The sequence below is a fragment of the Notolabrus celidotus genome, chromosome 7, assembly GCF_009762535.1.
Source record: "Notolabrus celidotus isolate fNotCel1 chromosome 7, fNotCel1.pri, whole genome shotgun sequence".
Taxonomy (NCBI): domain Eukaryota; kingdom Metazoa; phylum Chordata; class Actinopteri; order Labriformes; family Labridae; genus Notolabrus; species Notolabrus celidotus.
The window spans coordinates 24,912,187-24,933,399 of NC_048278.1; the positions used below are offsets into that span (position 1 = coordinate 24,912,187).

Here is a 21,213-nt window from a genome sequence, read left to right on the forward strand (position 1 = left end):
ACCAAAAGAATGTGGCTGAAAATTGTCTCCCTGGGTCGTCCGTACCCATTCAAACTCTGACAGTGTTGCCCAGTCAGGATTGTTACTAGTATATCAGTTTTTTTACGTGCTGGTGGCTTGCATGTATTTGCTCCATCTCTTTCCTCCTCAGTCGTCTCTCCTTCCATTTTTAAATGAAGATGCCAAAAGTTGGTGAAAAGAAGAACTCGGTGTGGAGCATGTCAGTCAATTCAGATTGCTGTCTCTCTTTGGTCAAGTTTCCCTCCCTACTTGAGCTGCTTTGAGCACTAGGGCGCATGCGTGTGACATACGCATAGACGGGAAGACAATTTTAAATAGCTGCAGAAGCACAGCGTACCTTTCTAGACTACAGATCGAAGAAAATCAAGTTAGGTTTTTTTGCATTTTCCCCAAAAACGGGACAAATTGTGTCCCGGGAAAGATTTTTATTTTCCCAGGACAGCTGGTGAAAAAAGAGAACTATTCTGGGAAAAACGGGATGGGTGGCAACTCTAGGAATATGCTACCACTGTAGGTCACTACAGCATTTTGTATCGTACATAATTTTAATCAAGACAGTTTTCAAATTAAGAGTACAAGGAGGACAAAACTCTCTGAAAAAGCTAGCTTGCCAGATATCAGTAACAGGCAGTTTGCAAGCTGGTTAAATCAGACACAGGGGGAAAAGAGTTCACTGAGACTATTCAAAGACAAAGTTCATCAATTTACTCTTTGGTTACAAAATCTGCTTCCATTCTTTAATTCTTAAACTGTTCATACTCCATAAGTAGACTCAAATAATAATAAAGAACACTACTAAGCCAATAAACCTCATAAGCATCCACCATATTGGATCTGCAAATTTGTAAACAGTAAACAGCCACTGGTGTACATTTGTTTGTCAAAGTTTACCGAAGTTGGACTTGCTGTGATGATTAGCATGAATACCTACAATGCCTCATGTGTATTCACAGATGATTTGGCCCAAAAATGATTCTATCTTAATGGGTTTTTTTGTCTTCATGTTTCTTTTACCTGTCCATCAGTGCCAACAGATCCTCCACAGTCATTCAGCAGCTCTGACATGTCGTAGTAGCTGGTGAACTCCCACAGACAGGCCTCTAGGTTGAGGTTTCTGTAGAAGCGCAGAGAGTTGGCAGAGCGCATGATAGGGCTGTACTGGTAGGGTGAAGTCTCGCCAATGATTTCAGGGTTTTTTGTTGCATCTGTGATAAAGCCATGGCCTGTCTGGATCTCATTGAAGTCGAGCAAGTTGGAGCATCGATGGTTGCCAACACGTGTGCCGTCTGGGCTCAGGGTGAGCTCAAAGTTGGACATATGTCTTGTGGAGACCACTGGCAACATGCCTGTTGAAAATAAATAGGTGTAAATGTTCCATCCTTGTCTAGATTACTTAATGGTAATAACGAGAGCAATGGATGCTACAAGTGTTAACTGCTCACCATCCATGTGAGGCATGTTTACAGTCAGCTTGATGAGGTTGGGGAAGTCAGGGTCATCTGGACCGGTATAGCGGATCTTAGCAGAAAAAGGCTCAGCTCCAACAGTGCCTTGGATACGAGGCTGACACATACCTGCAAAGAGTTTAAAGTTAGTCCATTCATGGAACTCTATCCCAAGCATAAATTTAAACCAGGCCTCGATATCCCATCAGTCCTTCACTCACCTTCTTCCTTGCTGATCACCGCAATGGGGCTGGACAGCTCCAGACCAGAGTCTCCATTGGCGTTGAAGGCTCTTGCTGCACACTGAACCCTTGAACCAGCCTGGAAGTAGATTGAATCTAAGGTAACGGACTTGGTGTTGGTGAAGAAAGTATTGGTGTCAACCTCCCTCATAGGGCTGGTCACTCCATCTGACCCAGTGGGAGCGCTGATAAGCCAGCGATATTCGGTGAGAGTGTCATTGATGTTCTCAGCAGAGCAGATGGAGCCGGTTTTATCAAAGTCATGGTACTTAGGGTTGCAAGCCTGCAAGAGAAAAGAATGGTAAATGTTGAATTAAAGTAATCTGGACACGAATGTGGTTCTTAAAAGTAACAGAAGGGCTACACTCACCGTCACACATACAACAGGGTAGCCATTAGGAGGGTTGGGCTTGTCTTTGGTTTTAGCTGTGTCATCATACATTAAAAGGGAGACCACGTGAGGCACAGCAGGGAAGGTAACATCTGCCACGCTGTCCATCTCCTCGATGTACACAATGGCCTTGTTCATCTAGCAAGAAAAGGAAAGACAATGTTAGCCGAGTCTGATAAAATTAAGCAGAGTCAAATGTGAAGAAATATATTTTTTATTTAAGCTTTATTAATAATTTTTGTAAAGTTAACTTTATGAATTTGGATTTGTCATGTGATCAGTGCATGTCTGATGTAGAGTATATGGGTAGAATGTCATTCTGTTTTTAGGTTTGTCTACTGTTTGGCGGTGCTGGGACATTCCCTTCAGCATCTCATTCCACAGGGAAAAGCTTTTTATAAGACTCTGTGGTTCAGGCGTGCTGACAGCAATGCCAGCTGCCGCTTGGCTATTTTAACACAGGGCTGACATGACACGGCGCATGCTCACGTGGGTAAATATGCAGCACTGTATGTGTGCACATATAGGACTTGCTACCGGTTTATATTTGTTAGTGTGTGTGTGTGACCTTGTGGCCTTTGTGTCACCTGTATTTCAGCCACCATGTTTTCATCAGGCTTCATGTGAACAGTGAAGGCCTCTCTCATCTCACGCTCGCCATCATACAGGATCTCAATCTCAACAAAGTGTTCCTTCTCGCCCTCTTTGAACTCAACATCTAAAACACAGAGACAATGAAGTAAGCAATGATCATAAACAAGCATGGAATCATATCAAAAGGCACCATATCTCTGCACAGCCACCAATCCAGGTTTTTACCCTCTGATAGTGGGTTGTAGTCTTCTCCAGAGGTTGCAGATCCATCCTTGGTGTGCACTCTCACCACGGAGACCTTTGAGGTGTCCCCAACACGCAGGATGGGAATTTTCACAATAGCAATATTTCCTTTCACCTGAGGTTCACGCACGCTGTACTTGATCTCAGAGAAACGGATAATCGGCTCTAGGAGAGGAGGAAAATCACACATGAGCAAAAAGCACAACAGATACATAACTTTTCTAAAACTTACTGGCAGAGATACAGACATGGAATTTATCAAAATATTGTTTTTGTCTTTTCTGTGCACCTTGTATCTTCAAAACCACTACTTTCCAGGAAGTTCAAAAGAATGTTTTTAGATTCAACCACAAGCTTTTTAAAAATACTTTCATCTTTTACATTTTTCAAAAGACAGACTGAAAGACATTCAGGAAGATCAACAGCATTGATTAATGGAAAAAAATGAAAGCGATTAAATATGTAGGTACACATTTTCTGCCCGACATCAATGATATTTGAATACATGTTGGTGAGGCACGTACTGTCTTTCCCGTCTGAGACTGTGACCAGTGCCTCCTTCTGCTCCCCTATGGAAGCTCCATATGGAGACTTGCTCTTGGGATTTCCCAGGACAAGTCTGAACTCCTCATCCTCTTCATGGATCGAGTCATCCATCAGGCTAACCACACACGGCTTCTCAGTTTCACCTGGAGAAAATGGTTAACACAGATTAGAATTTGCAGGATAATAGTGACGAAGGTAGATTAAGGTGGAGAGAGACTTCTCACCTGGTAGGAAGGTGATGATTGATGCATCAGTATTGGGCCTCTCACTGTAGTCCATCATGACCTGAGCAGAGCCTTGGCGAGTGTAACAGCGCACTGTGGACCTGATGCTAATGTCTCCACTGCGGTACACTATAGCTGTTACCTCCCCGTCAGACTCATCCACTTTGTAGCTTCCTTCTTTAAACTGAACCTTTGGCACTGTAAAGAATCATGGATAAAATCATTACAAGTTTACAAACAGTAGACAAGTTATTTTACTGTTCATTAGCATAAAATAAAATAATTTAAATCCAATTTAATGCTGTTACGCCTTTTATAATTTCATGCAGATTTTGTAAACTATCATATCTTGTAAGACTACCGATACTCAAAGAACATGACCCACAACGTCTCATAGAGAATATACTGTAATGTTAAAGACATTCAACAGTGAGTCAGGTATTGTATGCATTTGACACTCACAGTCAGTGAATGTATCATTGATGGTGATGGTGGTCTTGCTTGGTTCTCCCAGCACAGCATTCATGGGCATTCTCAACACAAGGTCAAAGATCTCAGGCCCCTCCAGATCTGGCTGTCCCAGATCATCCAGGATGGTCACTCTGAACGTCTGCATCGTAACTCCGGGAGCAAAGTCCAGGTTCCGGCTGATGCCGACGTAGTCCAATCCAGCTGTAAGTTATATAAAGAACCATGAACTGACAATGTGACACAAATTTCAAGCTTAACTCTGTTGATTCTTTCTTTCTCTTTTGAGCTTTACCTTCTGCTGAGACGGGCTCGCTCTTCCTTGAGCGGACGGTGACAGTAGCCGTCTTAGACAGGTCTGTCCCTGTCCTCCACACCTTCACCTCAACGTAGCCTGCACTCTCATCCACGACATATTCAGGCTCTCCAAAATACAGAGACGGCTCTGTGGGAAATGGGAATAATGAGAAAATGTAATGGCTTAATGATTAAAGAAGTGCTCCATTTTACTGTAAATTAAAAATGATCATAGAAGATGCCCAAGACTGGCCTTCTGGATGTTTGTGGTTTACTTATGAGTATTTATAGACAATATATTTTGTATTTTTGCAGTAAGTTCAGTGGTGAGTTAGCATGAATAGCTGAGAAAACTCCCTCCTTTCTGACTCAGCACAGGAAGATAGCTGTCATCCCTCTTATCCTGTTCTCCTTCAACTTTCCTCCCCCGGTTATCTAAATCCAGACGGCTTTGTCTGAACTCAACGCCAAAGGGCTGAGGATACACCTGAATAATAAGGTGCTTGCTTGTGTGTGCACAGAGTAAAATGCTCTTTTGAAGCGATGTTCCCAGTTTCTGATGATAGAGCTGTTGATAAGCAGTATGGTGAAGGTTTGGCAGAGACAGAGAGGCAACCGTCTACTTTGCAAAGGTAAGAAGGGCAAGAATTCAGACTCCTAGGACACACAGTCAATTCATCTGTCCTCACTTATTTATAAAGAGTGTTTTCATTACACTGTGTCAGGCCAGTGCTCCTGGAGATCAACTGATAGAGGTGCAAATTCAGCCCTAAAGCTTTATCTTGGAAAATAAACTCAAGCAAAAAAGAGATCTCACATGGAAGTGAGAACTTTTATGAAACAAAACTGTATTCTTTAAAAGTGGCAATGAAACATTTTGTATACTACTAAAGAAGCCTAATTTGGTCTGGGGTCATCCCAATGTTCCAATGGTCCCAAGTTTTACCAGCATTTTGAAAGAGATATGAGAGCTATCTCGGAAATGCAAAAGACTGAAAGGTGGTGAAGGGACATGACAATAAATTCAAGCTTTAAATAACCTGATAGCAAATTTGTAGACTTTCCTTTGGAGAAAATTTGAGGTGCATTACGTAGATTTCAAGGAAATGTAGCGCAGCAATTTAAACCCATCTGAGGTGGTGACACATAAATTTGACTTTTGACCCAGGAAAAATTAACAAGGCCATTTCAAATCAGATTGAAGGTCTCCATAATGTGTCAAATATAGTGAAGATATTGAGTTTTGGAACACATCTGGAAAGATGCTCCCTCTGGTAGTACAACCAGTAGTATAAGGGCCTGTGTCCACTTAACAGCTGCCCGCACCAAAGACACTGTCAGTAGACACAGGCCCTAATGGCTACATTTTGACATGTTAAATTTCCTGATTATCTTTTAGCATTTATCAATATCACATAAATGTTAAATGTAGCTGTCATTGTACATTCAAAGTAAAACAAATAACCAATCACATATTTGCACAAGGTAACAAGGTATCTACACACATAGTTCACATGCAGCAATGAATGAATTTTGGTTCTATCACTCTAGACTCGTCACATTTATCGATGTTGTATTTTGTCTGCTTTAAATGTGTGTGAATACTGTTTAGTGACTGTGATCAACTTGCTCTCATGGTGCTGTTGAGCAAAAATGGCACATCTTTGCTTTCATTTAGAAGTTTGACTGATGCTTCAACAGACAACTGATGCTAAAGGGGTTTCTGGCACGCTTTCAATGTCTTTCAGCCTTCAAGCAAGCTATTTAGTACCAAGGAGGATGTTAAAGAGGGGATGTAGAGGGGTGGGGGAGTGAATGCCAACATGGCAACCTTAAAGATCAGTGTGAGGAAGAGCCAGACGAATACAGTAACAATGGAGGCTGGATGCTGGCCAGAGTCCAAACCACAAGTTTACTCAGGCACGCAGATGGTTTTACACACACACATACACACTCATACACACACTGAATCAGATTTATGGAGGGGTGTTACTTCAGGACCCACCAAGAAGTAGAACTACAATAGAGGTTTACACTGAGGAGTCTTCTTTTGTCTCTTCACATGTCTGGGAATGCACGCTGATTATTTATACATAAAGTCTGATTGTACTCCTGCTTTAAATTGGTTAGGAGGTTCTGTCACTAAAACAAGCAAGTCCAGGAAATTAGCCTTGGTTAAAAGTTTGAAATACAGATGAGTAATGAAAGGACGACAAATTCTAATACTTGTGCAAAAAAAGAAGAGAAATGTCACAAGCAACTAAAGAATTGAAGGGACACAATTTGTCAAATCTGTGAGAGAACTTGTTGGAAAAATTTGGAATTGATCATTTTAAAATACAATTTTCTTCTCAAATTGTAAGAGTAGTAGCTTCAGTGGAAAATGTTTACATCAATTAGCTGTGGTGAAATGATTCCCAAATATAAACTAAGGGAAATATGAATCAAACCTTTTAACCCTAGAATTTACCAATCAAATGTACAGTCATGAAACTATTGGAATGTTACAGTAACACCTTTGATTCCCACACATAGATCTCATTTGGTAATGAATTATTTTGAGTTATAGTCATGTGACTTTGGACCACATGTCACAACAACATAGAAATTAGCGTTAATGAAACATCTGAAGATGTTATACAGTAGATGAATGTATGGACAACAAATGAAAAAGCCCTGCTCTCAAGAGAAAGGATTTTAAAAATTGTGAGCAATTTTTTTGTTAATTTTGTAGCTTTAAAACAACAAATTTCTTTTCAGGGTTAAATGTTGAAAGGAAACTGGTTTGCCCCACATTTGCAGGCAGATCTATGGGTTTCAAAGTTACATCAATGCGTGGTGGCAGGATGATTTCCAAATACTGACCAAGGGAGTAAAGATTGTAACTTTTCACCTTGAGAAAAAAAACTAAGTAGAAGACGATTGCCAAGATCATGTGGTACTGAAAGGGTATGGTCATGGACATAAGACCACATGGCTCTACAAGAGGCACGTCCAGGATGTCAGCCTTGGTGAAGTGTTTAAGAACAGCAGAGTGTGAGGAAGATAAAATTACTTCATGGTTAAAAAAGAAAGGATTTTAAGAATTCAAGGGCTATAATTTGTCAAATGTCTGTGACATCTGTTTGACAGATCAAATCAGACTGCTGACGTTTATGTGATTGATAGCCTTTAAACCAGATTCTTTCTTTTGTTCAAAGGGTTGTATCTTTAACAAGAACAGACAATACAGCCCTGAATACCACCTAACAGGAGCAAAGAGTAAAAACATGCCACTCATTTGGATTTCCTGCACAATTGTCCCTCTCTCTGCACCACCTGCCTTTTGGTCTCTGTAGACAAAGGGATGCCCTCTGTTTCCCCTGAGCTCCTCTGAATACAGACGAGGACGAGGGGTCGCTGGAGGAGCAGAGGGATTTAAAGCCCCTTTTATGTGTCAGACAGACTACAGCGTAACAGAACAAGCACTACTTCTCAACACCTGTCTATTGTTATCTTGTTCCTAACACTGAGCGACAGACAGAGTGTGCTGGATAAATGAAGCAGAATGTATAAACAAAGCAGCACAGGAAGGGTTAATGGACCTGAAAGTACTGTAAAGCCATTAAGAAAAGTGCAGTATATCGGGACAGTATGGAGGGATTTTATTCTGGCGACTGTTGTGATTTTGTCTGTCTGGGAACTTTTTGTGGCTTAATGGTGTTCAGATACTGAAATGGCACCAGAGAGCATCAAAGGAGCCCTGAGCAACAGGATCACCCACACCTGCTACCACTGCTTTAGACTATGAACAATAGGAACTCATTATTAGTGACAATGTGGTGACAATTAGTTATTTTAATAACCCTAAGATAGATTATTTTAGCGTATATACAAAGAGAAACAGAGAGACTGAAGCACAAAACTCATTTGGCAAAAAGTCATTTTTGGGGTCAATTGTTTTACAGCTTTTGATTTATGTTTAAGTGTTAATTTGTTATTTTTTGCAATACAAAGGGGTATAACTATCAAACTATGCCACTTAACAATCGAAACAACATTTTCAGTGTCTGGTCTCCTTCTCTGCCCTGTCACAGTAAAGCTTTTCTGCCTAGCAGACTGAAGCACCTCTGTTAAAAAGTCTTGATTTGCAGCGTTTATCTTTTGTTGTTATTATCTTTTTGTTGTGTTTTTGACTTATCATTGTGCATTTGCTGTGTTTTGCTGTTAATGCAGTTCAGCTTTTTACAACCCTCGTTTTTATTTGTAGTGCATTTCCACTGTTGTGTTTGTTCTGACTTTTGCATGTGTTTTTTGAAGTTGCGTAGCTTGGGCATTTTGTTTCATTCACTGCCTTTCTCCTGATGAAGATAGCTCAGGTTGTTGAAGATCATCTGCCCCCCTGTAGAAGTGTGACCCCTGCAGCGTTGTGTGCCCAATGTTAGTAGAGTACAGAAGAAACTGAGAAAGAAAACTCAACCTTCACCGTGACAAGAGTCACTAAACTCTGTAAGTGTGTGTCATCAAACTGACTCAAGAAGCTGTTCTGTTCTGAGCTTGGCCTAGTTACATGTGTGATTTGGTTAGCTGATCACTCCTGCTTCAAAAAGCATCACTAATTAATGATTTCAGTGCCTTTTATGTGGGGAATTTTGGACTCACTTTTAAACAATGGAAGAAGGTGGAAATGTGTGGTCAACCTTTGTAAACAGTCAATGCTGTTTATCTTTATATATCTTTATATTTATATTTATTTGTCTTTATATAGAATATTTCCACAGCCAAGCTCAGCCAGTGCATTTGGAGATTAATGATCAACTTTACATGTGAAATCACTTCACTCACCATCATCGCTGTCTGCCAGGATAATGACCTTGGCGCTTGGGAAGTTGGCACCAATCTGTCCTCCCATAGGCATGCTGAGGCTGACATTGAAGCTCTCCTCCTCCTCATACAGGGAGTCATCAATGATTATGATGCGGCAGAGTTTCTCTCGCTCATCCTTGTCAAAGCGCAGCACGCTGGTGTGGTCCTCAGGCCTAGTGATGTAATCAGAGTAAGACAGCACGGTGCTGGGGATGGTGCCGGTGGCCGTGGCTGAGGAATAATGAGAACAGAGACAGAACAGGAGGGTTTTTTGAGGAAAGATGGGTAATAAATACTCAGGGATGGTGTAGTGTAGGGAAAATAGCGTCCACGCAATTCCACATTTACTATGTCACTCTTATTGAAAGTTTTCATCATTTATGGTTAATGACAACAGCAACACAGCTTCATCTGACCTTGCTGAGTGTAACAGACAACCATGAGTTCCTGGCTGGCATCCCCTGAGCGCCGGACAGGCACTAACAGCTCTCCAACATCCTCCTCGATCTTGAACTCTGCCTGAGGAATGAAGACTGTCGATTCTGTGTGGGAAGAGGAACACACTCTTGTTCAATAAAGCATCTGTTTAAATCTTTACAATCAAAAGGCAGAATTAATGGGGTTACGTAGACTTGTGTTATAAGATTCGTACCATCTCCAGGATCCACAATCTCCACAGTTGCAATGTCGGGGAACTCCAGCACAGCCATGACGGGGTCCGACAGCTGAATTTCGAAGGTCTCTGAGGTCTCAAACTCCTGATCAGTGAAGATCTTCACCCTCCAGGTTGCCGTAGTCTGGCCGGGGTTAAACTGAACCTGCTTCTGGGCTTTGCCCCGGAAGTCTTTGTCTTTCTCAGCTGTTCCATCCTTAGTTGCGATGCCTACGAGAGAGGGATGTACATGATTGGAGCTCTATATCAAAAGAGATGGTGGGTGCAGAAGTTAAGATGAGTGCTTTACAAGTGATCCTGAAGAAGAAAAGATAGACTATATATACTTATATGTTGTGGGGTTTCTTTGTTTATACATGGAAAAATTCTTCATTTGTAGATCTATTTAAATGCTTGTTTCATTCTTTGCATCCTTTCACATCTTCAAAGACAGACATAAGCGTACATGATAGCATGTGCTGTTATAAATCTGTCGCATGCAAGTGTCCAGTGCAGCCAAACACACCAGCATGTTGACATTTCCTCCTGACCTTTACTGTGAAAGGTTATATGTGCTCTCAATCAGACTTCTTTCAGACAAGACAGGAAAACAGAGCTCTCAGTCGTCAAACATGAACACAAAGGAGCTGTACCTTTAGGAACAGGGCAGAGTTTTCAGAGCTCCACATCCTGCAGCTTTGCATGAATATGCATGGTTTTTAAATAAGTGATGTTTTATAGCAGAGATGGCCTTTCAGAAGGCTCCTGAATAACACTATACACTCTGAGGAAACCGTTTAAGGGGCAGTAATTCATGGCTGAATTATCAGTTTAAAAAGGGCATGCAGCGCAGTGCCATCATGGTTCATATCTCTTTAGAATAATACAACAGATATTCAGCTGCTGACTCGAAAGAAAAGAAGGATTATCAGTAGTTATGAGTTGTAAAATGAAAACAGTAATCAGTTAATTTTAAAATCCAGTAGTACTAAATGCATTTCACATGTCATGACTTACTGATGAAGGAGGTTTCCCCCAGGTAGCCTCTGCGTTTGAGCGTCACCTCCAGGAATTTGGCGTCTTCATCCACTAAATAGTACTCCCTCTCCAGAGAGATCCAGGACCAGTTCAGCCTGAATGGCTGAGGCTTTAGTTTGTTTCCACCTAAAAGACAAAAAAAAAGTTTACTGCACTACTTCTTTATCAATAATTCCTTCTCCACTTCACTGTTCATAAGTGAGACAAGCTATTTGTCCATGCTAGTAGCCACTGAGGTATATTAACTGAAATCTGCTCCTGGCTAATGGATAAAAGAAATCAAAGTGGCACTTCATAATACCTTTAACTTAATACTGGCTCTGTAACTCTCATGGGAGCATGACAAAAGTAGATATGCGTGGTCTACTTGTGGAAAAACTCAGTCATAATGTCCTTAATGAGCTAACCTCTTGGAAATCTACCTTATCCTGGTAATCCATGCTCTGTTGCTCTCCCTCTTGAACGAGGTGATTTCCTGACACAGAGACCATCAAGGCTCCTTTGATGTGACCAAAAAGGGTGACTCTTGTCCTACTTGTCCACTTGTTATACAACAATTAGTTTAAACCTGGAAATCTAAATGGACATGAGGCATTTCAAGAGCGCTGAGTACGACAGCACAGGGACTATTTAGTCAAGATAATTTTTGCATCAGGAGTTTTACTCTAGATTAACATCACAACATATCAACAACATAACATGTTGTGCTGAATACCTGTACAGGTGTGATGCAGCAATGCTGATATTCAGTATAAAAGCACTTCCTCTGCTTGGATACAGTTTGTATCACAGAAACTTCTTGAGATAGAAACTCTGCATTTTATTCAGCACATATTAAGAGTGATGAATCATTTATTGTGCAGGGCTTTTAACACTTTAAAACTTCGGTTTAATCCCTCTTCTTCATCTTCAAAAGTCTCCCCTCTCAAAACATCTGACCCAAACACCTATTTAAAGCTCAGTCAACTTCCATTGATCCATAACTTACGACCCAATCCTGTCCTTAATCCATACCATCTCATGACTCATGTAATCCCTCAAACTGTCAGCTCACTTTTGATCACTGACTTGATACTTCAGAGATATTTAAGATTATAGGTTCTCCAAGATAATCTGGATGTTTTTTTAGTAACAGCAGCAAAGGGCCCTGATGTCTTATCCCTCAGTGGGACAAGCCTGGTGACCTGTGACTTTTGATGTGAAATGGGTCAGGCTCGGTGGGTTCTTTGGATCAAGGGCGTCAGAGAGAGAGAGCTCTCTCTCTCTTTAGTCTCGCACGGCTGGTCACAGTGACAGCAGCCCTGTTGACCTAACGCTGCTGGAGAATCTTGGAGGGAGATTCACTGGGGCAGAGGAAATGTCAAGTGGTTTGGTGGTATATTATTCTATATTTTAAAAAGGGTGAAATGTTTTATTCAGTGTAATACATGATAAAGAGCATTGTACATGTTAAATATCCAAAGGGGGAAAGAAGTATACATTGAACAATGGAAAGGAGCATCCCCCTGTCCTCACAATAAACCAGCATCAGGCTCAGTTTAGGCTCAGTGAGGGAGAAAGAGGCTGCACCTTTTATGCTATGTGGCTGAAGAGAATGAAAACACTGGGGGGTTGAATGTGGGTATTCCCAATCAGGGGCAGGGGGGTACATCCTCAAACCCACATGTCAACACTGAAGCCAAACCAGGCTGAATCACAACAACTGAAATCCCTACTTAAGAAGACCCAGAGCATGTTCAGATAGAGCTGATAGCAACAAGTGGTTTTATTGGACAGTGATTGAACTTCAGCACATCTCAACTGGAACCAACTGGCTGGAAAATGTAAAAATGCATTAAAGCAAATTAGGGTCCTTGCCCAATTCCTCTCCCCTAATAGAGACCAAAGACAAAAAAGTAATGATAAGAATGCTTCGTTTCCTGTCTCTCATTTTCAATAGACAAATGTAAGCAAATATCTCATCAGCAGGGGCGAGTCCACACCTTTCTGACTGGGGTGGCCCAACTGGGGAACTCATGCAGATGTGAAATTAAGATTATATACACACAATTTAATAGCCTTAATATACTACTTCTGTCTTCATTTTTCACATCTTATTTAACTGTTAACATTAAAGTACCAAACAGATGTTTTATTCCTGTGTATGTTTTCAATTTTAAGAAGTGAGTGTCAACATTTCAATCTTCTAAACTTTATTGTTTAAAGACTCAAAAAGATGTTTGTCGTGAGTACAAATGTAGAGTTCTTGAAATGTTGCGAGCAAACTCCTGCACACTGTTCAACTTGCAAAAAGTGAATGTTGGTAATGCTTGTTTTTTTTTTGACAATTTGTGAGCAGAAGTTCTTCTGCCATATTTTGATGGACTGATTCCTCTCCTGCTTTCTTGTATAGATACGTGAAGCATTTTTCTACAGTTTCAAGTACCATCAATGGGTCAAATTAAAACACAAAAAGGACATTAAAAGTAGTTAATACAGCCAAAAAAGTCACCCCACCTCTGACATGGGAAATAACTAATCATAGTTTAGGATTTTGGGGTGGCAACAGGAGTGGCCAATCAGACTTAGCCCACGCCACCCATGGCCACCCCTCTGGACATGCCCCTGTTCATCAGTGAAGCCTACACATAGTTCAAGGCAGACATCGAGGAGCAGCAGCGCCCGCCGGGCACAGCCACCCTCGACCAGGCTCCATACTCAGGTTTCCAACTGTCATAGCTAAAAATACAGGAAACATGTGTCATGGATGTTTTTTTTTATGCCCTAATTTTTTAAGATGTTGATACAGGGCATTTATAAAGTGATTCATTTATAAGAATGTATGATTTTTTGTATTCTGAGTAGAAATAACCACACATATTTGATGTTTTCTTTCTCAGTGATAAGATTTCCTAAGCTTTTTTTTTACAAGAATTAATCATCTGAAAAACAAGAGGGAATTTGAATCCTTTTCTCATTTAAAAACAATCCTTGTTTCAGCCAAATGTAAAGTCCCACAAAGCCTATGACAAACCTCAGTTATCAGATTGTTTCTAGAGAAAGTGTGTCCTGGCAGCCGGCCCTCTTTACAGCTGATATGAAGAAGGGCTTATTCAGAGCCTATCATCAAGGATTATCAAATGAACACGAGGCAGAGACAAAAAGCTGCCTCTGTTTTGGCAAAGAGCGATCAGACAGCTTTAGGTTTCATCACTACATGGAGTCAAACAATGGAGCTTTTATGAATGAGGCAAGAGCAAAGTCTTTGAACTTGTATTTCACAGATTGTTGCAGTGTACTGTGTAAAGTATGAAATACTTCAAGTTTACAAAAGGCAGCATTCAGAATGCAATGAGGGTGCTCATTGGGCAAACTTTTTCATGTACATTTTTTGCTTTTGTACCTACATTTAAAACTTTATTTATAACATTGTTGGAGTGGAAAAATATGGAACTTTTATCAGACTGAAAACAACTGTTGGTAACCTTACTTCTCTAATTCAGTCAAAACAGAAAAGGCTACTGAGGTCACTGAGAGCAGACAGACATAAGCCACGCCCTAAAGTATGTTATGACATAAAAATCTTTAAGCAAACCATTTTATACCTTTGATATATTTTATCATATCAGCTAAAATGATCATTAGCTATAGGTGAGTAGGATTAGCTGTAAAAATGAGCTGAAAACCCAGAAAAACAAACAGCCCCAAAACGTAACTTCCTAACTGGGATAGTAACTGACTGGAAAAAACTAACCACCTCACTCTACTTGTGAAAGCTTCTGTGGAGTTTTTAACGGGTTGTGAAACAAATTGAAATGAATAGTGATGCCTATATATGACCAACAAAAGTGAACAGGACTAACAGAAACGCCATCATTTTTTCGCTCAACAGTCAAAAGTTGAGTGAACAACCACTCCACATTTTAACCAACAGGACTGTGAAGACCAGTGAATAACTCCTATCTGCCAAATAAACATACTGCCATCACAGTATGTTTATTTCTTACAGATTTTCCTTCTCTTTACCTAGACATTTTAGAGTGACTGATTCACTTTTAAAGCTTCTGTGAGGAACTTTTGTTTTGTGTTGATTTTGGCACCCCCTGAAGATAATCAAATGCCTTGTACTGCTTTGCTGATCTTGTCCTGTATATATGTGAGTAGCGTTTTTTTAACAACTTCCATTTTTTTTTTACATTCAGAAGTGTTATTCATTGAGAATCTCTGCCTTGGAAAAAAATAGGTGTTTTGGCAGCGAGGAGGTTATCACTGTCTAACACCTACCCACTAACAGTGATTACAAGCATTTCAAAGTATTGTTTCTGATGACCTTGTTTGTTTGTTTCTGTGGCTCATTTAGAGGTATCAATATAAGTTTCAGTCTGTTTCGTAACCATCTCAAAGCTCCTCACAGAAGCTTTAACTTAAACAAAGTCACAGACACATAAAGTCAGAATGAGGAAAAACAAGCAAACAGAGCACATCTTGTCTGTTTCTTTGTCCATCTATCTGTCTCCCTCTCCTCCTTCCCACCAGACTCCCAGATTATATGAAGCAGAGTGACAGCTGTCCTCTTCAAACCCCCCCTCCTTGTCCCCCTTCCTCCCTGTGTCGGCTTTGTTCGTCGGGGGGACGGACAACTGAGAGGGACAGCAGGCCACAGTCTGGGTGGGCCAGCTCTACCAGCATGGCATGCCTCCCTGCGTGCCTCCACATTGTGTACACAGTGTAGGAGAGGAGGATCTTTGCCTTTCTTTCTGCTTTCTATTGTACATGTTGTCAGACACTGAGGACTGATTTGGCTCCAATCTGAGCAAATCAAGAAATGATCAAGATGCCAGACTGGCCGGGGGAACATAAAGCAGAGAATGGCAGGAATAAAAAGTCAAACTTTGCTCAAAAGATGAACTAAAGACACAAATTAAAGGCTTGTTAAGAAAAAGCTGCAGATAGAGGTAGAAATAAATTTATGATTTATGTTCTACTTCATTAAAATTTAATGACACTAAAACTATATTAGACTATCCATTAAATACAATACATACAGTAGCTGCCTGTCTCAGCTCATGTTTCCCTTGGCCTTAAAACACTGCTAATCATCATAATTTCTGCTGAGATGAAAAGCTTTATAGGCTGTTTATATATACAAATGTCCCTGGTAACAGCTTTTCCATAAATTAAATTCAGTTTGATTGATGCAAATCACTGACAAGGAAGGGAAATGAATATCATGAATATGATAATGTTTTCCTGTTTTAGCACCTGAATGAGACCCACTGGATGCCTGCTAGGTCTTTATTAAAAGAAGCTTGACTTATTTTTGAGTAGTAAGTCACATAGAGTCTAAAAAGTTGCACATGTAGGGACGCAATGCGACCAAAAATTCAGCTACCAATGCAAATGCAAAGAAGTACGTTATGAATTAATTTGAGTGTAATTAAAGCATGACAGAAACTGAAAGAGTGCATAAAGAGCTCATAAAATGTTATTAACCCATATCCTGCCTCAGCAACACAACATGAAAGCAGATGTAGGAAATTTTACTGCATCAGCGTCCTCTCACGACACATTCTCCATCAGCTCATATTTACACAGCAGTGCTGCCTGCTCCATACATAGATGCAGAGGGATTGTGGGTCAGTCCGGGGATACTACAGAAAAGGAAGGTCAATATGAGGCTTTGACGTTCACCAGCATGATGCAAGGAAGAGCAACCTTCTAAGAATATCCTCATCAAGTGACAAGTGTTGCCTTTATTGCATTTCCTCATTAATCATTCTGTTGATATAAATACTCGACAGGTTCCAGTCAGCTATGATTGGTATTTAAATACCGCTGTTTTTCAAGTATGGTCTATTTAATCATGAAAGTGTCAAACGATAACCTAAACACAAGAATGTAAACTTTTTATATATATATATATATTGATTCTGATAAGTACAGAAAGACATTTTTTAAATAGTGACAGCAAAAGCTTCCTCTCAGCACTCTGAAGAATTCATGTTGGGAATGCTACATAATAACATGTATTAATAACTCTTATCATTCCCCCCCAGCATGTGCTGTAAATGGACACATCATAGTCGCTAGATTGCTGCTTCATTTCACAGCAGAGAGGTGATCTCTGTAGGATGTAGTAAATCAAAATCTGACAAGGCCAGAGAGTCACATCCACTTTGACGCTGGCTTGTTTGCACTTAATAGGGTGACACAGAAGCTGTGGAATAACATGACAACATAACTAATGTGACACCGTGAATATTTGCCTAGTAATAATGGTTTAACTGAGATAAATTATTTGGAGAATGATAAACAAGAATGCAATCAAAGTGGACATTTTACCTGAAATGCTTGGATTGTTTTATTTTGTACCATGTTGGCAAATACAGATGTCGAGTCATACCTCCCTTGAAAGTTTTAGCTGTGTAGAAACAAAGCACCAACCTCCAGTGTTGAAAAATGAGGCCAAATTCCGAAGTGATAAAAATGGCAGTTCCTTGATTGTTCACTTGAGGTTGGCTTCAAAAGCCTGGGACACTTCCTTAACCCCCCATTTTACAATGTCTGTTTTGACAGCACAAATAAACATGTAACAACTTGGTACAAAAACAGTTTCTCTCTTTGTACAAATTGTAAACGATTTGCCCTGCAGCTATTAAGGTTAGCTAGCTATCTAGCAGCTTCAACTCCACCTCTTTGTCTCTTGCTAGGTTGGCAGAACATTGGGGTGACTAGGTTTTTCTGATAAGGCAACCACCATTGGTGGGCTTCAAAACTCAACTTTAGAAACCAACGTGTGATGCCACTGAGACTAAATCCAGATTTTTTCCAGTCAAGAAAAAAAAGTGTTGGTAAATGACAACTTGTCATTGGTTGGCCTCATAAATTGTATAACACATTGACGTAGTCTCAGTGATGTCATACATTAAACCACAAAAATTGTCAAGGTATTTCAATCTGGATGAAAATCGGCGTCTAACTGCCTATCTGACAGAAGGACATTGACAGCCTCAGAGCCATTCGGCAAAGTGTGGCTGAAAGAAAAAGAGAAGGAAGGGAGAAGGGGCAACTCAATGACAGCTTGGCTAGGGGCAGCAGCAGCTTTGCCATATGAGAAAGCAGATAAGAATAACTGGTGTGACCATACATCATAACTCCCCACCCCTGCAGCCCTCCAGCCAACATAAATCAAGGCTGAAGAAAAAAGGACCAAAAAGGAAAGAAAGACATAGAACTAGGTTAAAGCACTGTGGTGTGAAATGGATAGGGGAATTCCCTGTAGAGAAAGAAAAGGGAGAGAAATGGAGAAGAGGTTATAAAGAATAGTAATACCATCGAGAGATCTTAGAGGAGGAGGAGAAGGAGAGTGAACAGAGTGGGGTGTGGTGGAGGGGTTTCAGAGGCCACAGCGTCTTCTAGTCACAGGGGGCCCTGGCTGTGGCACCATTAGCCAGTAAATCTCTCTGTGACTGTTGACATGAGTGACATGTAAGATCCTCAAACACAGTTCGGAAGTAGGTGTGTAGTATGGCTGTGTCATCCAGAACACAGACCTACTGTACAACACTGTACATCTGAGGTACTGAAGGAAATTCAACTGTATAAAAAGCTGATGTTGAGACAGATAGTTGCACTCTTTCCCTGTCTGGGTATCATTGCACCCTCTTGGGAAGTGCCCCATTAGTGAAAGCACCTCTGCAGCGGAACCATACAGGTTATCGGCCTATCTGGTATTGGGTTGGATTTCTGGGGAGCTCGGAGAGGGGTGACCAGGGGGGCTTTGAAAGGGGATCCCCTTTGAGCCTTTCCTCTCCCGTACACACCTGTCTGCACGGGATACCACTTCACTTCCAGGCCCTGCTCTGTCTGTGGCCCTGGAGTCTGGAGTCTCTGAGGAAGTGCATTCCTCACCCGGCTCTGAATGATCACATAACACTCAACCCACTGGGGTCCATGAACCCCCTCAAGAGCTGGAGGAGTATATTGTTGCTATTGGAAAACACACAGAGACAAAGTCATCTAATCTGAAAGCAGAGGCTCTTTCCTCGTTTTCTTCCAATCTGTTAAAGCACTGCTGTGAAATCTGAGGCTATCTTGCACCTAACACTGGCATGGAGAGGCAGTGTTTCTAAGGACAATTACACTTCAGAGTCCAAACATCTGACATTTATCTTTTACCCTAGTTCCAAGACTATGAAACCCTAAAATGTCTCAACAGGTCTGAAAGTAAATAGGGATTTCTTCACCTAGCCTCTGACTCACTGGGCCAATGCCTGACAGACAAGCTGTGTATTAACTTGCAAAAACAAGTATTTACTGCCTCAGTATTCCATTTTTTGACTGGCCGTGGGGAGCTTCTGACCTGATCTCTCGCATGAAGGTTATTGCAATTTCAGTAGAAATTCCCAGCAGACTGACGAAACGACTTAGGTTAAACTAGAGGTCAATGCCACGCACCAAAAAGAGAGGAAGATAGTCATTCTTTTTTATCAGTTTTGGAGGAATTTGTTGGCTATTATAAATCGTGGAGTTTTTGACACCAGTTCAGGTGTCAGGTAAAATGATACAGCAGTTTTTCTGAGGCTAAGTATTTAAGGCTTCTTTAGAAATCAGTAAATGCTGCTTAAGTGATAAATTTCCCTAAAGAGGTTGCTTTGTTTGTTGCAAATTATAATTCAGTAAATTTTTTCAGTTCCTGAAATGCATTGGTTTTGTCCTCACGATTAATTTATTGTTTACCTGCATGAATGATTTATGCACAACTGACAAAATTCTGCATAGTGCTTTTTTGGTCACCCTGACTTGATAGAGCTGCACCAACTTTCTCCACATAGTCTCTGGAATTCAGCTGCTGACCAGCAGGTCGACTCTGAGTCTCTTGGTGTGAAACTGAACGTGCTCCTCTGACCTCTTACTTAGACACACTTCAGCTGTGCCTGACCACACACACAGACACACACACACACAGACACACACACACACAGACACACACACACACACACACACACACACACACACACACACACACACACACACACACACACACACAAACACACACACACACACACACACACACACACACACACACACACACACTCTGTTGCTACTTCTGCCACTGCACTTTCAAGCCTACTATTAACGCTGTTTTTTAAACTGCAGACACAACAACACAAGAAAGTTACTAAATAGTGCATGTTTTGTGACTGTGCAAAGCTGCCTCACTTTTCTGAAATGAAATATTAATTATTTACATTTTGTGTACTTGTGTGTGTGTTCTTGACTTGTGAAGAAGCATCAGTTAAGAGCATGTAGTTGCAGGGACCTTTAACAGGCTGCTTAGACCCTTAAGCAGCAGCCCCTATCAGTGCATCTGAAGATTATTTCCTAAATTGAGGTCATACTCGGCTGTGTTCAACAAAAGAACTTGCTTAAGAGTAAAAAAAATCCTATCTATAAAGGAGCATTTATGTTTCACAAGAACAGTGTAAGCTGGATGGCATAAGTTGGATTTTTTACTAGTTCACATTTACATCAAAATAAATTCCTATTTATTGCTGCTTTGAAAAATAAAGACAAACTTAGCTGACAGAAGCTACTTTAAGGGAATAATGTTTGGGGAAATCTCTGATGACCGAGCCTTTAGCTTCTCACTCAAATGGCTCGCTTACTTAGATCTATCAGCAGATGGGATGTCCATCTACTTGCCCTCACCTACATGTCCCTACATGTCCAGGTTAAAGTCACTTCCCCCAGGAGTCACCTCTTCAACACTTCACTTGAGTGATTCATCGGTCAGCTTGAATTGCTGTTATCAGCTATTTGACCTTTTTCCCAAAGCGCCTGTGTGTTTGTTTGTGTGTTCCTGTGTGTGGGTGTTTGTTTCTGTATATGCATGGTGAGGGGTTTGCAGATGATTATAAGCCATTACACAGAAGGAAATATGTGACTGCAGTTAATTTCCTGTATGTTGGGATGTGAGCTGAGGCAGCACTGTCTGTAACCTTTCCATGTGAACCGTGGTCATGCAGAAACACAGTTTTCTTTAATGTCCCAGCCTGCCTCGCTGCACCTGGTTCAGCTGAGCTGGCTGGGAGCTTAAACAGTGTGTAACAGCAAACAGAAAAAGGACTGTTGAGCTAATTGAAGCCTTTGTGTTCCCTTCCTATGGTTTCAAAGCTCCACTTAAAGACATGATATGCCAACCAGCATTGCTTCAGGCAGATTTAAC

General features: G+C 40.9%; 1 protein-coding gene across 1 annotated transcript in view; it reads right to left on the reverse strand.

Moving 5' to 3' along the window:
- Nucleotides 1-21,213, reverse strand: part of frem3 (Fras1 related extracellular matrix 3) — a 33,048-nt gene that overhangs the window by 4,434 nt on the left and 7,401 nt on the right. The window contains exons 3-16 of the mRNA XM_034687685.1: nucleotides 10,986-11,132; nucleotides 9,969-10,199; nucleotides 9,733-9,858; nucleotides 9,296-9,547; nucleotides 4,470-4,619; nucleotides 4,169-4,378; nucleotides 3,707-3,904; nucleotides 3,461-3,625; nucleotides 2,919-3,101; nucleotides 2,687-2,817; nucleotides 2,079-2,237; nucleotides 1,688-1,991; nucleotides 1,464-1,595; nucleotides 1,036-1,367 (exon numbers count right to left, since the gene is read on the reverse strand). Of these exons, the coding sequence (XP_034543576.1) occupies nucleotides 1,036-1,367; nucleotides 1,464-1,595; nucleotides 1,688-1,991; nucleotides 2,079-2,237; nucleotides 2,687-2,817; nucleotides 2,919-3,101; nucleotides 3,461-3,625; nucleotides 3,707-3,904; nucleotides 4,169-4,378; nucleotides 4,470-4,619; nucleotides 9,296-9,547; nucleotides 9,733-9,858; nucleotides 9,969-10,199; nucleotides 10,986-11,132 (2,720 nt within the window). The remainder of the gene's footprint in view (nucleotides 1-1,035; nucleotides 1,368-1,463; nucleotides 1,596-1,687; nucleotides 1,992-2,078; nucleotides 2,238-2,686; nucleotides 2,818-2,918; nucleotides 3,102-3,460; nucleotides 3,626-3,706; nucleotides 3,905-4,168; nucleotides 4,379-4,469; nucleotides 4,620-9,295; nucleotides 9,548-9,732; nucleotides 9,859-9,968; nucleotides 10,200-10,985; nucleotides 11,133-21,213) is intronic.